The sequence below is a fragment of the Podarcis bocagei genome (assembly GCF_964188305.1).
Source record: "Podarcis bocagei genome assembly, chromosome: 12".
Lineage (NCBI taxonomy): Eukaryota > Metazoa > Chordata > Lepidosauria > Squamata > Lacertidae > Podarcis > Podarcis bocagei.
Genome location: NC_138137.1, coordinates 54,082,881 through 54,098,956, shown reverse-complemented (window position 1 = coordinate 54,098,956; position 16,076 = coordinate 54,082,881). Strand labels below are relative to the sequence as shown.

At 49.3% G+C, this 16,076-nt stretch overlaps 1 protein-coding gene across 2 annotated transcripts in view; it reads right to left on the bottom strand.

Moving 5' to 3' along the window:
- MINDY4 (MINDY lysine 48 deubiquitinase 4) overlaps positions 1 to 16,076 on the bottom strand; it is an 89,841-nt gene that overhangs the window by 25,003 nt on the left and 48,762 nt on the right. For both annotated transcript variants that reach the window (XM_081163569.1, XM_081163570.1), the window contains exons 13-15: positions 14,882 to 14,949; positions 2,509 to 2,572; positions 287 to 448 (exon numbers count right to left, since the gene is read on the bottom strand). In XM_081163569.1, coding sequence (XP_081019695.1) covers positions 287 to 448; positions 2,509 to 2,572; positions 14,882 to 14,949 — 294 coding nt within the window. The remainder of the gene's footprint in view (positions 1 to 286; positions 449 to 2,508; positions 2,573 to 14,881; positions 14,950 to 16,076) is intronic.

The following is a 16,076-nucleotide window of genomic DNA, read 5'->3' as shown; positions in this document are numbered from 1 at the left end:
TAATTCGTTCCGGAGGTCCGTTCTTAACCTGAAACTGTTCTTAAGCCGAAGCACCACTTTAGCTAATGGGGCCTCCTGCTGCTGCCGCACTGCCAGAGCACGATTTCTGTTCTTATCCTGAAGCAAAGTTCTTAACCTGAAGCACTATTTCTGGCTTAGTGGAGTGTGTAACCTGAAGTGTATGTAACCCAAGGTACCACTCTACAAATAAATCAAAGACAGCTTTTCTGGACAGGGGAAAAGGCCAGTTTCATCAATGTCGGAGGCCCTGGAATTTGGTGCGTACCTGACAGATGTTGTAGTGCTCAAAGAGGGACAGGACGCCGATGTCGCTGCGGCCGGAGACACCTTTCAGGAGGGTGATGTTGCCGTTCCCAGAGTCCAGCTCCATCACATCGTTGAAAACGTTGGACACGGCTTGGCCAGTCAGGAGCAGGTTGACTAGTTCCTGGTTACCGCAGAAGAAAAAGGGGCTCTTTGAACAGACACTGGTCTAGTAGGAAGAGCTGGTGCTCATGTTCTAGGAAGAAGCAAGGGGGTCTCCTCCTCCTTCTGCAACAAGCTCCCTTGCAGGACCAGAAGAGGCATGAAAAGGGCAGAGGAGAGGTTGGTTGCACATGGGCACAGCCTCCAATTTCTTGGGGAAAGCCTTGGAGAGAAGGGGACTTAGACAGCTGTGGGGAGGTGGGGATTTTCAGTCCCAGCAACTGATTCCTGAGGATGAGCTGCTGTGCTCATTAGGCCTGACACTCAGCCAAGTCTCTGAAAATCCTGTTTTTGCTAAAAAAGAACTAACTCCAACTTTGAACGCTGTGATTTACTGCCAGCTGGTTATTTGGCAGTGGGTGCCATGGGCAGCCCTCCCCCAGAGTTCCATATCTCTGCCCTCTCCCAGATCAGCCCCTCCCCCTGCAGACAGAGAGAAACTTTTCCAAGGGATCTAGAGGAAAGTTGGGTCCAGCAGAATTAGTCCTAGAACAGGAGTCGGCAAAGTTTTTGTGGCTTGGGCCGGTTCACGGTCCCGCAGATGCCGCGGTGGGCTGGAGTGCGTGTGTGTGCGCGTGCACATGCGCAAACACTATTGCCGGTGCTCCTTCCGGTGCGGAGGAAGCGTGCACAGCTTCCCATTGGCTGCAAGAGCTTCCCGCAGCCAATGGGAAGCTGGCCAGCGTTGCGGAAGGCGGTCTCCACTCTGCTCTGTGCCAGTTTAGCGTGGTGCACGGGAACCAACCGAGCAGGCGACGGGGGTTCCCGAGTGGGCAGCGGGGGTCCATGGGCCGGTTAAATGACCCCCATGGGCCGCTTGTGACCCATGGGCCTTAGGTTGCCGACCCCTGTTCTAGGACTAATTCTGCTGGACCCAACTTTCCTCCAGATCCCTTGGAAAAGTTTCTCTCTGTCTGCAAGGGCAGGGGCTGATCTGGGAGAGGGCAGAGAGATGGAACTCTGGGGGGAGGGCTGCCCCAGTTCAAAGTTGGAGTTAGTTCTTTATTAGCAAAAACAGGATTTTCAGAGACTTGGCTGAGTGCAGTGGCGTAGCGTGGGGGGTGCAGGGGGGGCCGGCCGCACCGGGCGCAACATCTGGGGGTTAGGGTTAGGGGGCGCAAATCCATGGGTTAGGGGGTGCAAATCCACGGGTTAGGGGGCACAAATTACTTGCCTTGCCCCGGGTGCTGACAACCCACGCTACGCCACTGGCTGAGTGTCAGGCCTAATGAGCACAGCAGCTCATCCTCAGGAATCAGTTGCCGGGACTGAAAATCCCCACCTCCCCACAGCTGTCTAAGTCCCCTTCTCGCCAAAGGCTTTCCACAAGAAATCGGACACTGTGCCCATGGTCAACCAACCCCTCATCTGCCTTTTTCATGCCTCTCCTGCTCCTGCAAGGGAGCTTGTTGTAGGAGGAGAACCCCTTGCTTCTTCAGCAGCCTGACTCATCCCTGCCTCTTGGCCTCCTCTCCTGCTTCAGCTTCTGCCTTGGATTCTGGACTTCTCTCTGCCACAGATTCTCCCTGCTCACTAAGCCTTGTTACCTCTTCAGCTTCTGACATCTCCTCCTCCTCCTAGGCTTCTCCCTCTGACCCCTTGTCGTCGTCCCACCACCAACCCCCCAGGCTCTGAGCTTTTTCCCTTTGGGGTCCCCCCAGCTGGTTTCTCCCACCATTCCTCTGCGTCCAACCAAACCATGACAACCGCTCACAAAATTCACCCCCGACATACAGTGGTACCTCTGGATTATGAACGGAATCCGTTCTGGAGCCCTGTTCGCTTCCTGAAGTAAACGTAACATGCAGGTGCGCGGGTCGCATTTCACCGCTTCCAAGCATGCGCGTAAGGTCATTTTGAGCATCTGCGCATGCGCGAGCAGCAAAACCCAGAAGTAATGGGCTCCGTTACTTCCGGGTCGCCGCGGAGCGCAACCTGAAAATATTCATCCCAAAGCTACTTCAACCCGAGGTATGACTGTATATATTTCAGCCCTGTCTCAGAGGCCTTTGCCATATTTACCTGCGTACAGTACCCGTGTGCGCCAATCAGCCGGTTTGTGATCACGTCAAAATCTCCACGTACTCTAGGGTGGGATGATAAAAATGAAGGCAGCAAAGTTAGATCGACTGAAGTTCCCACCGAAAGGGCACATCAAGAACACATCATAAAAATGGGTCTAGTCCAGGGGTCAGCAAGGTTTACTTCCCCTGGGCCAGTTCACTCCAGCAGAGATCCCTCCATGGGCAGGATTGCGCTCATGTGTGAGCGTACATAGCCACAATTTCCTGTGCCTGCGCAGACGCGATTTTTGGCATCCGAGCATGCGCAGAGGCGATTTCCAGCACCGCGGAAGCGAATCCCCATGCCGCACTGTGCCGGTTTAGCACAGCGTGCGGGGACTCTCCGATAGGGTGGCTCGGTTTGGGGGTGGCTCATGGGCCAGTTAAAGACCCCCGTGGGATGCTTGCGGCCCATAGGCCTTACTGTATTTTTTGCTCCATAAGACACACCTGATCATAAGACGCACCTAGTGTTTAGAGGGGGGATGCAAGAAAAAAAATATTCTTTAAAGGAAGCGCTGAGCAGAGCCTGTATGCATCCCAGGCTCTGCTCAGCGCTCCCTTTCACGAGCCGTGTGGAGTGTGTTTGCAGCTCTTGGGGGCTTTTCCCTGGGACTGACAGGCTGCCCTTCCCCCTCCTCAGGGAAAAACCCCCAAGAGCCGCACACACGCTCCACACGGCTCGTGAAAGGGAGCGCTGAGCAGAGCCTCCCGCCTGCATTTGCCCCATAAGTCACACACACATTTCCCCTTACTTCTTCGGAAAAAGTGTGTCTTATGGAGCGAAAAATACGGTAGGTTGCCTACCTGGCTAGTCCAATATTTTGGAGACTGGGCCAGGTTCCGTGACATTATATGAGATGGCTCTCAAATTCTGCCATGGGTGTGCAAAGTCCTATTATAAGTGTGCACCGTTCAACCCAAGTGCATTTTGCATTGCTGCTGCACACTTTAAACCAGCCTTAGCCAATGTCTTGCCCTCCAGATGTGTGGATTTCAACTCCCTTCAGCCCCAACCAGCACAGAATCCAAAACATCTGGAGAGCACTAGGCTGGTGAAGACTGCCTTAAACCCTTTTGATATATATATGCAATCATTAAGTCAAGACTCTGGAGGAATCTGGGTGATTTAAGAAGGGCTAAACCTGAAAATCCTCCCCCAAAGTCAAGTGATGGAATCCATAGGCCTCCTCTATCTCTCTAAATAAAAGACTTCATTCAAAGAACAAGGCCACAATATCTTTTCGTTGTCAACATGAGTATCCGTAGAAAGTATTGAGGAAGTTACTATGAGTACTAAAAAAATCAAAAAGAGCCTTTATCACGGCAAGGGCATTCAAAGAGCATGTTTCAATTTTTAAAAGATGATAACTTATAAAATAAAACAATATTCTTATTATTTTAGTTACATTAATGACCGGAACTGTTTTCAGAGCTGAACTGACAAAGCAGAACGTCAAATAATGAGCAGTCAAAGAGAAAATATCACTGCACACTTTCATGGGGCTTCAGAAAGAACCACCTTTGGCTACTGGCCACGGTTTTTCGCTGAGGGAACAATCGCACTCTGGAAACCCCAAACCTTTGCTAGAAACAACTGACCGGTGCAACCTGCGTCAATTAGGGGCCGTGGGATGTTGAGTCTGGACAATAGGAGGAAGTTTCTAATTCCATCTTTGGGTGCAAACGGTCTGGGAATCTTGAGTTGTACCTAAGACGCCCACAGAGGAGTGACATCTGCGCTTCGCATCATTTCTGAGAGTGAGGAAGCCATCAAGGACATGGGATGGAGACGGACGGCTAAGCTTGGGTTGTATTGAAATCCCCTAAGTAGTCTCCGTTAGGTACATGTAACTTGGTGAGGAGCCAACCAGGCAACCTATCAAGACAGGCCAAACGTGAACAACACGGGAGCTGGGTCCATTGCTTCGCCCTCCTGCTGCCCTGAATCCGGGCAAAATACAGTGGTACCTGGGGTTACAGACGCTTCAGGTTACAGACGCTTCAGGTTACAGACTCCGCTAACCCAGACATAGTACCTCAGGTTAAGAACTTTGCTTCAGGATGAGAACAGAAACCGTGCGGCAGCAGGAGGCCCTATTAGCTAAAGTGGTACCTCAGGTTAAGAACGGTTTCAGGTTAAGAACGGACCTCCAGAACGAATTAAGTTCTTAACCCGAGGTACCATTGCAATTAATCTGAGCACACAGAGGCGAAAGAGGAAGAGGGAAAGAGCCTCACACTTCCATCTTCCTCCTTTGGTTCGGCGCACTTTTCACGAGACAAAATAATGACACCCCCCCCAACACCTCACAAGCAAGGGTGCAGTAAGTGGATTGGCCAGTGCTGGATTTGTGTATAAGTTACACAAGCTATAGCTTAGGGCCCCGCTCTATTGGGGACCCCCCCAAAAAGGAGAAAAAACCTGGATGTACATTTCCAAAATATAAGATAAAAAACAAATAAAATAAAACCTACATACAGCAACAGTGTTTTGTGTTGTGTAGGCTGCTATGATGTAAGTAATGGGTCCCGCCAATTAGTGGACTACTATGGTGATATTGATATTATATAAAAAATGCATTGTATTAACTACAATGATAACACTTAATTTCATCTTAATAAAGCTATTTACAATTATTAGTACAGTGGTACCTCGGGTTACATACGCTTCAGGTTACAGACTCCGCTAACCCAGAAATAGTACCTCGGGTTAAGAACTTTGCTTCGGGTTAAGAACTTTGCTTCAGGATGAGAACAGAAATCGTGCTCCGGCGGCGCGGCGGCAGCGGGAGGCCCCATTAGCTAAAGTGATGCTTCAGGTTAAGAGCAGTTTCAGGTTAAGAACGGACCTCCGGAACGAATTAAGTACTTAACCTGAGGTACCACTATAGTTTGCATCATATATTTACACCTATTCTTATTTCATGTTATAGCAAATTTTTAGAGACTAGATTATGAGTCTTTGTAAACTGTGTTTCTAAAAGAACTTTTGTTATTGCCAAATGCCAATGTGTTTGCATTATTAAGTTTCTTATGAATAAAAAAAAATCATTTTAAGTTAGAGCTTAATAATTATTTCACTATTAATATACTTCTTCTTAACTGTATTTCAGTTCAACAATTACTTTGATAAAATAAATATTTTGTTATGTGCAAATGGCTTTAGATACATACTGGGTCCATAAATTACCCTATAGCATATATTCAGCACAAAAAACAGCAACAGCTGGACATCTAAAGGGCCCCATTGCCTTCAGTAGCTTAGGGCCACATCAAACCTAAATCTGGCCCTGGGGGTGGGATCAAGAGACATTGTGGTCACTCAGGGAAGGCCTCGAGGCTGCCGCTGTCCCCAGGATGCCTGAAAAGCATTATTCCCTTATCTGAATCTTCCCGGGCTTTGAGATCTTCAAAGGAGGCCCTTATCTCAGTCCCACCACCTTCACAGGCACTCTTGACGGGGGTGTGGGACAGGGCCTTCTTGGTGGCTGCTCCAACTCTGAAAATCATAGAGAAGCTAGACTTGCTCCTTCTTTGTTGTCCTTCTTGCTGGCAGGCAAAGAAGACCTTGTACCAACGGACCTTTGAGAAGGGACTGTTTTGGCGTTCTGCTGTTTTAATTATCATTATTGTCACTAGTGTGTTTTTTAGTGGATCTTTTAATGTTATTTTAATTCCAATAGTGTTTCCTCACACCTTAATGACTGTCTCTGCTATGCTTTTGGCTTCGGTTTTATTTGCGCTAGGCACCTTGAGCCACCCAGACAGGGGGAAAGGGGCAGGGCACAAATATAATAATCATTATAAAAATAATTCTCAGAGTCCCTTGTCAGATGGGAGCCAGATGGGGCTCCCCCACGTTCCATGACGTTAACGGACAGAAAGTAAGAGAGTTGACTTCAGGGGAAAACCCTAACTTACAGACACAAAAATAAACCATCCTCCTCTCCTCCCTGCTCCCCCCCCCACCTTTTTTAATTGTAGATTTTCCTACTCCCGGCCGCTTAAAAAGCAGAGGACGCCACGTGTGTGTGTGCTTTTAATGGGAGACCTGGCAATTCTACAGTTCCTCTCCATGTGGCGAGCTTTCAGTGCTCCAGGGCTGACCTCACACCCCTTTCTTCATGGCAACAGACTGTTAACATTAGCAAAACACACACAATTACGGGGTTGGCGACAGAAATAGGCCGTGGGTGGGGGAGAAAAGGTATTAAAATAATTGCAAGGGACGCTTCTAGGAAACGGCAGCCTGGGCACAAGGGATCTCCGAAGGGATGTTCTCCTTGGACATGTACATGCGCCACCATTAATGGGTTTGGTCCAATGGCATGCAAAACAGGAGAGCCCCGCAGCCACATACCAAGTGTATCTTTTACGGGCTGAAATAAATAAATAAATAATAATAATAATAATAATAATAATAATAATAATAATAATAATAATTTGTTATTTGTACCCCACCCATCTGGCTGGGTTTCCCCAGCCACTCTGGGCGGCTTCCAACAAAGATTAAAAATACACTAAGATGTCACACATTAAAAACTTCCCTGAACAGGGCTGCCTTCAGATGTCTTCTAAATGTCAGGTAGTTGTTTATCTCTTTGACATCTGATGGGAGGGCGTTGTACAGGGCGGGCGCCACTACCGAGAAGGCCCTCTTCCTGGTTCCCTGTGGTTTTGCTTCTCGCAATGAGGGAACTGCCAGAAGGCCCTCGGCGCTGGGCCTCAGTGTCCGGGCAGAACGATGGGGGTGAAGACGCGCCTTCAGGTATACAGGACCGAGGCCGCTTAGGGCTTTAGAGGTCAGCACCAACACTTTGAATTGTGCTAGGAAACGTACTGGGAGCCAATGCAGATGTCTCAGGACCGGTGTTATGTGGTCTCGGCGGCTGCTCCCAGTCACCAGTCTGGCTCCCGCATTCTGGATTAGTTGTACTTTCTGGGTCACCTTCAAAGGTAGCCCCACGTAGAGCCCATTGCAGTAGTTCAAGCGGGAGATAACTAGAGCATGCACCACTCTGGCAAGACAGTCTGTGGCCAGGTAGGGTCTCAGCCTGCGTACCACATGGAGCTGGTAGACAGCTGCCCTGGATACAGAATTAACCTGCGCCTCCATGGACAGCTGAGTCCAAAATGACTCCCAGGCTGCGCATCTGGTCCTTCAGGGGCACAGTTACCCCACTGAGGACCAGGAAGTCCTCCACACCTGCCCGCCCCCTGTCCCCCAAGAACAGTACTTCTGTCTTGTCAGGATTCAACCTCAATCCATTAGCTGCCATCCATCCTCCAAAGGTGAAGATCTTCCTGTACCTGTATCTTCCTTCCCTATTCACCTGTGGCCTGCAAAGCTGGTGTGTATTCTAACCTGCAATTTTAGCTCGGAATGCACACTTCTGACTGCCAATCTTACTCATTTTGCTTTTTCCATAAGCTTGCCGGTAACGTAGGTTTTCTAACCGGCAGTTCCGAAGCACGTTTTTGCATTCTTTGTAACACCGCACGGAGGTCCTGTGACCTCCAGAACGAATTAAGTACTTAACCCGAGGTACCACTGTACAGTTAATTAAAAAAAAAAAAAACATTTAGAAGATCCAAGCTACGGCTGCCGCCTTGCATGCAAGACGCAAGAGGCCGGGGTGTGAAGATTGAGACGCAAAATATCCGGAACACCACACAGTGCTAATAGAAGGGAGCTGTTGGCAGCCCACACAACAAAAGCTGCAAATTTCAGGGTGTGAGCACTTGTATTAATTTGAAGGCAGTGTGAGTTGAGGAGGAATTTCTCCTACACATTATAGAAACGGCAATGGGATAAACATATGTTTGAATGCACAGCAAACTTCTGAACCGTGCAACAGAAGCCCGGTTCCCTTCAGGAGGGAGGTGGGAACATTTTCAGGAAGGTAAGAGGCCAGAGAGAGAGAGAGAGAGAGACCTGGCTACTCAAGTTCTGAGGCAGATTAAGAGGCTATGAAGCACATTTTCCACGGATTAGAATAGATTGCTCTTAATGGACCAAGCAGCCTCCCCAATTGACCTTCTGTGTCCCTGAGACTTGGAGCTGTTTTCTCAAGGCCATTGTTTTTTGGCCTGTTTTCTTTTCTTGTTTTTAATGATGCTATATATTCCCGATTAAACACATAAGCAGCCATTGCTTGCTCCATCGTCCCCAAAAGCAAAAAAAAAAAAAAAAAAAAAAAAAAAAAAAAAAAAAAAAAAAACGTTTCAGAGGGGAAAGTTAAAAAGCTCCGAGAGTTTTCTGGGAGTCTAAGCTGGGATGGGGATCTGTGTTCCAAACACGCTTGATTCCGCATTCAAAGAAAAGGGGGGAGGCCAGGAGGAGTTATTCCGAGTCGCGGGCTCACGATACTCACGGCCCAAAATGCCATGCTAACTGTCTTGTCCATTAATCCTCTAGCAAAGTGTCTTTCCTTACGACAGGTGGCCTACGCCTGCCTTAGCTGATGGCAATCTCCAGAGGCTCTCCTCTTCCACAGGAAGCAGCTTGACAGAATCACAGAGAGTTGGCGGTGACCCCAAAGGACATCTAGCCCAACCCCTGCAACGCAGGAACCTCAACCTCATACTGAGTCAGACCGCTGCTCCATCCAGCTCAGCACTGAACGACTGGCAGCGACTCTCCAGGGTTGCAGATGGAGCCACTCTCTGTCCTAGCTGGAGATGATGGGGATTGAAGCTGGAATGCTTTCTGCATGCGAGGAAGAGCGCAACAAGAGCCTGTTGGATCAGGCCAATGGCCTGTCTTGTCCAGCATCACGGTGGCCAATGGGAAACCACAGAGCACAGAATCACAGAACCATGGTGTCAGGGGACGGCCATCGGAACAGGGGAGGGAGGCAGGGGGGCTGTTGGGATACAGAGAGCCTCCGAAACTCCTGAGGAGCAGTTCCTCTTCCAGCGGTGGGCAAAGCCACACCTCCAGTGGAGAAGAGAGGGAAGGGGCCAGCCGAGCGAGGAAAGGGCTCGAGGATGCTGCTGAAAGCCCCAGTGCCTCACCTCGCCAGGCGGGCCAGGAGGGACGCACGCCACTTCCGTCGCCCAGCTTGCGCAGAGGGGTGAAACGCAAGGAGGGGAGGAGGAGGCTTGGGGTGCCAAAGTTCTAATAATAATAATAATTTATTATTTATACCCCGCCCATCTGGCTGAGTTTCCCCAGCCACTCTGGGCGGCTCCCAATCAGTGTTAAAAACAGTACAGCGTTACATATTAAAAACTTCCCTGAACAGGGCTGCCTTAAGATGTCTTCTGAATGTCAGGTAATTATTTATCTCTTTGACATCTGATGGGAGGGCGTTCCACAAGGCGGGCGCCACTACCGAGAAGGCCCTCTGCCTGGTTCCCTGTAGCCTCACTTCTCGCAATGAGGGAACCGCCAGAAGGCCCTCGGCGCTGGATCTCAGTGTCCGGGCTGAACGATGGGGGTGGAGACGCTCCTTCAGGTATACAGGACCGAGGCATGTTGGGGGAGAAGCCGGAAGAGGCCACTTCCGGATTCTGCACGTGACTAAGACAGACATGAACTTTGTGTATCTGTACTGTAAACAGTTTGCACGATAAAACCTGTAAAAGACAGGTCAGAGTCCTGCCTGGTTACTCACGAGCAACCACCAAACAGCATCTGACACACAGAACCGTAGAATTGGAAGGGACCCCAAGTGCCATCTAGTCTAGCCCCCTGCAATGCAGGAATCTCAGCTAAAGCATCCATGACAGGTGGCCAGCCATCATCTGCTTAAAAAGTGCAAGGAAGGAGAATCCACCACGTCCCGAGGGAGACCTTAGCAAAATAGTGTTCTCACCTCCTGCAGTTTTCAGCAGCAAGAAGGCATGAAAAATGTCCAGCTTCTCTCAGGCCTTTGCCTAATTCTTTGGCTAACTCTCTCTCTCTCTCTCTCTCTCTCTCTCTCTCTCTCTCTCTCTGTGTGTGTGTGTATGTGTGTCTGTTTGTTTCTTACTACAATACTGTATGTACTGTTGTGTTTTTATATTGTAAACCACCCTTCATCTTTATATAGAAACAATAATACAGTAGTACCTTGGTTTTCGAAAATAATTCGTTCCGGAAGACAGTTCAACTTCCGAAACGTTCGAAAACCGAGGCGCAAAGGGTGGCCTGCAATATCAATGGGGGAAATTGGGGGGGGGGAATTCAGCAGAAGCAATTTGACTTCCGAACAGCGTTCAAAAACGGAAGCAATGACTTCTGGGTTTCGGCGTTTGAAAACTGAAATGTCCGGCTTCCGAAAGACTCGAAAACTTGAGGTACCACTGTAATAAGAACAACAACATTTATAATTCAAAAGCATGACTGCTTCCAACCATGGAGGCAAAACACAGCCATCATGCCTAAAGGTAACGGTACCCCTGACCGTTAGGTCTAGTTGCGGATGACTCTGGGGTTGCGGCGCTCATCTCGCTTTATTGGCCGAGGGAGCTGGCATACAGCTTCTGAGTCATGTGGCCAGCATGACTAAGCTGCTTCTGGCGAACAGAGCAGTGCACGGAAATGTGGTTTACCTTCCCGCCGGAGCGCTACCTATTTATATACTTGCACTTTGATGTGCTTTCGAACTGCTAGGTTGGCAGGAGCAGGGACCGAGCAATGGGAGCTCACCCCATCACGGGGATTCGAACAGCCAACCTTCCGATCAGCAAGCCCTAGGCTCTGTGCTTTAACCCACAGAGCCACCCGCGTTGGACTGCCTCCAACCGTGGAGGCAAAAGCATAGCTATCGTGCCTAGTAGCCATCAATATCCTTGTCCTCTGTGAATTCCCCTCATTGTCTTTTGAAGCCATCCAAGTTGGTGGCCATCACTCCCTCTTGTGGGAGGGCGTTCCGCAGTCCAACTATGCGCTGTGTGCAGAAGCGAAGGCTCTGCCACTGGGGATATAGGAACATATTCAGACCATTGGTCCATTTAGCTCCACATTGAAGATGCTCAAGAGTGAGGTCAGCACCCTCTGAATGCCAAGGAGATGCTCTGCCGCTGAGCCACACCCCCTTAGTATCCCCTCTGCATTTCAGATTGGGGCAGGGAAGGACTCTGAGGCCTTTAGCACCCAAGGCCCTCTGCTGAGCTTTTGATGAAGACGATGCTTGAACTGGAGACTTCCAACCAGGGCCAGATTGACGTATAAGCTAACAAGCTACAGTGGTACCTCAGGTTAAGTACTTAATTCGTTCCGGTGGTCCGTTCTTAACCTGAAACTGTTCTTAACCTGAAGCACCACTTTAGCTAATGGGGCCTCCTGCTGCTGCCGTGCCGCCGGAGCACAATTTCTGTTCTCATCCTGAAGCAAAGTTCTTAACCTGAAGCACTATTTCTGGGTTAGCGGAGTCTATAACCTGAAGCGTATGTAACCTGAGGTACCACTGTATAGCTTAGGGCTACCGCCAAAAACTACAGCATCCGTCTTGCCGTCTGCCGCGGCAACACTAAGTAACTTAAACAATTTGCATAATCAATTATAGGAATTAGGGAAATTGTGCAGGCCACTGTAGATGCTGGCCTGATGCAGCAGGTTCTTCTTTTAAGCACTGGCCATTTAGAATCATGGAATCATAGAATCATAGAGTTGGAAGAGACCACAAGGGCCATCGAGTCCAACCCCCTGCCAAGCAGGAAACACCATCAGAGCACTCCTGACATATGGTTGTCAAGCCTCTGCTTAAAGACCTCCAAAGAAGGAGACTCCACCATACTCCTTGGCAGCAAATTCCACTGTCGAACAGCTCTTACTGTCAGGAAGTTCTTCCTAATGTTTAGGTGGAATCTTCTTTCTTGTAGTTTGGATCCATTGCTCCGTGTCCGCTTCTCTGGAGCAGCAGAAAACAACCTTTCTCCCTCCTCTATGTGACATCCTTTTATATATTTGAACATGGCTATCATATCACCCCTTAACCTCCTCTTCTCCAGGCTAAACATGCCCAGCTCCCTTAGCCGTTCCTCATAAGGCATCGTTTCCAGACCTTTGACCATTTTGGTTGCCCTCCTCTGGACACGTTCCAGTTTGTCAGTGTCCTTCTTGAACTGTGTTGAGAGTACTGTTGAGAGTGTATTAACTTATGGTCTGTGTGTGTGGTTTGGGAGCTGCATGGTCAGGGAAAAAAGAATGCTGTCCAGGGTTGTAAAGACTGCGGAGGGAATAATTGGGTGCACTCTTCCCACCTTTCTCCCTCCCTTTTTTTTCTCTGGGTTCTGCATTCATCAGAATTCTCCAACAGCCCTCGCATCCAGCCAGTGCCGGATTTGCGTATAAGCTAAACAAGCTATAGCTTAGGGCCCCACTCTCTTGGGGAGGGGGCCCCAAAAATTAAAAGGGGAGAAAAAACTGGATGTACATTTCCAAAGATAAAAAACCAATAAAATAAACCCTACATACAGCAACAGTGTTTTGTGTTGTGTCGGCTCCTAGGATGTAAGTAATGGGCCCCGCCTGCTAGGCTGCTCCCTAAAATATCACTGCTTTGCTCATTTCTATATATAGGGTGCCTACATTCTGCATGTGCAAATGGCTTTAGATACCTACTAGGTCCATAAATTACCATATAGCATATATTCAAAACAAAAAAGCAGTGGCAATTTGTTCTTGACAAAGGACAGCTGGACATATAAAGGGCCCCGTTGCCTTCAGTAGCTTAGGGCCAAATCAAACCTAAACCAGCCTGGCTTCCAACGCTCTGAATGTCAAAGTCGGGAGAGGCGGGCGTTGCGAATCGAAAAACACACAGCAATCAAAAAGGCATTAGGTGAATCAGAGCTGCTGCCCAGAGGAAGCGAGCAGAGGAACTAAAATGCCCCAGTTCTTATCATCTGTTTACATTCAAGAACCTTAATGAGCTTATCGCTTATCTCTCCCGAGAATGACTTGTGGGGTGTTGCTGTTTTTTGGACGGCTCTGCAGGGCACGAGTGGAAGGAGCAGGCTGCCCTGCCCTAAGTATATTTCTAATTACTACTGTCAAAACTTTCAGGGGAAGATGGATTCCCTTGTTTTCTTGCCCAAGGAAAAAATATGTACCAATGAGTTTCTGGTACAGGCATTGCGAAGGGCAGCTAAACGGACGAGGCATCGTTTGGGCATGGGAAGCAATGGAAGGGATGGGAATTGCTGGCCAGCTGTCCTGGTATGGCAAAGAAACTTCGCAGGAAACCCACACGACTAACGGGAGAACCCCACCCTAGTTTCCTTCTTACGTATTGGTAGGAGCCGTGGGAATGTGGCTGCCTTCACATGTCTTCTAAAAGTCTGATAGTTGTTTTTCTGTTTGACATCTGGTGGAAGGGTGTTCCACAGGGCGGGTGCCACCACCGAGAAGGCCCTCTGCCTGGTTCCCTGTAACTTGGCTTCTCGCAGTGAGGGAACCGCCAGAAGGCCCTCGGCGCTGGACCTCAGTGTCCGGGTAGAACGGTGGGGGTGGAGACGCTCCTTCAGGTATACTATACTATATACTATACTAACAGTTCATCTATCTGCAGTGGTGTAACGTGGGGGGTGCAGGGGGGCCGGCCGCACCGGGCGCAACATCTGGGGGGGGGCGCGCTCGCACTCGCAGCTCTCTGCCCCTACCTGGCTCACTCACTCTCTCTCACTGCAGTGCTGGCTTTGCGAATCCGATCCGAGCCGCTGGGTCGCCGCCCACTGTGGAGGCGGGGTGGGTGCCAGGCATGCGGTGCGGAGAGAGAGCGAGGGACTATCTGGGGGAGGGACAGTGCAGCGGCCGCCCAGCGCAGCGCTGAGCGCGGGAGAGAACCATACCAGACCAGCCCAGGCAGCAGCAAGAAGAAGCTGGCAGCGGCGGCAGGTTAGGGGTTAGGGGGCGCAAATTACTTGCCTTGCCCCGGGTTAGGGGGCGCAAATTACTTGCCTTGCCCTGGGTTAGGGGGTGCAAATTACTTGCCTTGCCCCACGCTACGTCGCTGTCTATCTGGAAAAACTGTTCTGCTCTTTTCCGCTGGAGCGCCTATCACCACTTCCTGCAGGACATTGACTACTGAAAGGCATCCTGCCTTCAACGCAGTGTGCCTTGATAGTGACTGTCTATGCTTGCCATTTTGGTTTAATGAACTTTAAAACACTGCACACGTAACAGATGCTACCTGGGCAAGTGGAGCGCAAGGAGACGTGCCCGTTAAGGGAGTCTCAGGGAAGCCTTTTTTCAAGAAACCAGGGCCTAAGGAATTCCATCCGCGATAAGCCAGAGCATACTCGGAAACTTTGGCCACGCTGCACATCGCACAACTATATCCCAGAGGCTTAGGAGCCAATGCCAGCCACCCTTCAGAAAGAAATGCAGATATACTCACTGATCGATGGATCTTGATAGTATCGCGGACAAAGTCAGAAGAATGCACCCGTACGGACCAGCTTCAAACTGGGAGGGAAGGAAGGGAAGAAGATCAAGGTTCTCAGCTGGAAGGCACACCTTTCAAACTAGTCTTTCGCAGCAGAACCAAAAATGCATCCATTTGTGTTATTTAAAAAATATTTTTTTGTGTTAAATTGCAAGGTGGTGGTGCTGACCGAGTGGAACAGGAGAACCAACTATCCTTCTGGCAGATACTTTGGTTTCATCTTAAAAAATGTAAAGGTAATTATGTTGGTGCTTAAGAAAACAATCCCAAACCTACAAAGACAGGTGGCCTTGTGGTCTAAACCACTGAGCCTCTTGGGCTTGCCGATCGGAAGGTCAGCGGTTCGAATCCCCCCGACGGAGTGAGCTCCTGTTGCTCCTAGCAGTTCAAAAGCACGCCAGTGCAAGCAGATAAATAGGTACCGCTGCAGCGGGAATGTAAACGGCATTTCCATATGCTCTGGCTTCTATCACGGTGTCCAGTTGCACCAGAAGCGGTTTAGTCATGCTGGTCACATGACCCAGAAAGCTGTCTGTGAACAAACGCTGGCTCCCTCAGCCTGAAAGCGAGATGAGTGCCGCAACCCCATAGTCACCTTTGACTAGACTTAACCACCCGGGGTCATTTATCTTACCTTTCTCAGACCCATTGAAAAGAATGGACATGACTAAGTTAGGTCCATTGATTTCACTAGGTCTACTCTTAAGCAAAACTGTGAACTACCACCCGATATTAGGCCAACCAAAATATCACAATATTTATTATGATGATTGATTGGGGGGGTTGAATTTATTTTGTACTGATGTAGAATTGGGAGTTGGTCTGTAAGTCATTTTTGGAGTCCCTGCCAAACCTGTGATTTTAGAAATATAGGGAGCTGCCTTATACCAAGGCAGAATGTTTGGTCTGTCTTGCTCAGTATAGCTTACTCTGACTGGCAGAGGCTGTCCAGGATTTCTGGCAGGCAGCCTCTCCTAACCCTGCCTGGAGACTTCAGGGATTGAACCAGTAAGCTCTTGCTTGCAAAGCAGACATTCTGCCTCTAAGCTATGGACCTTCCCAGCATTCTGTACCTGGAAGATGAGATTCTATAGAAGCAGACACAGCTAAAGGGGTCAAATCCAGTCTCTTTGACAAGTTACTGTCG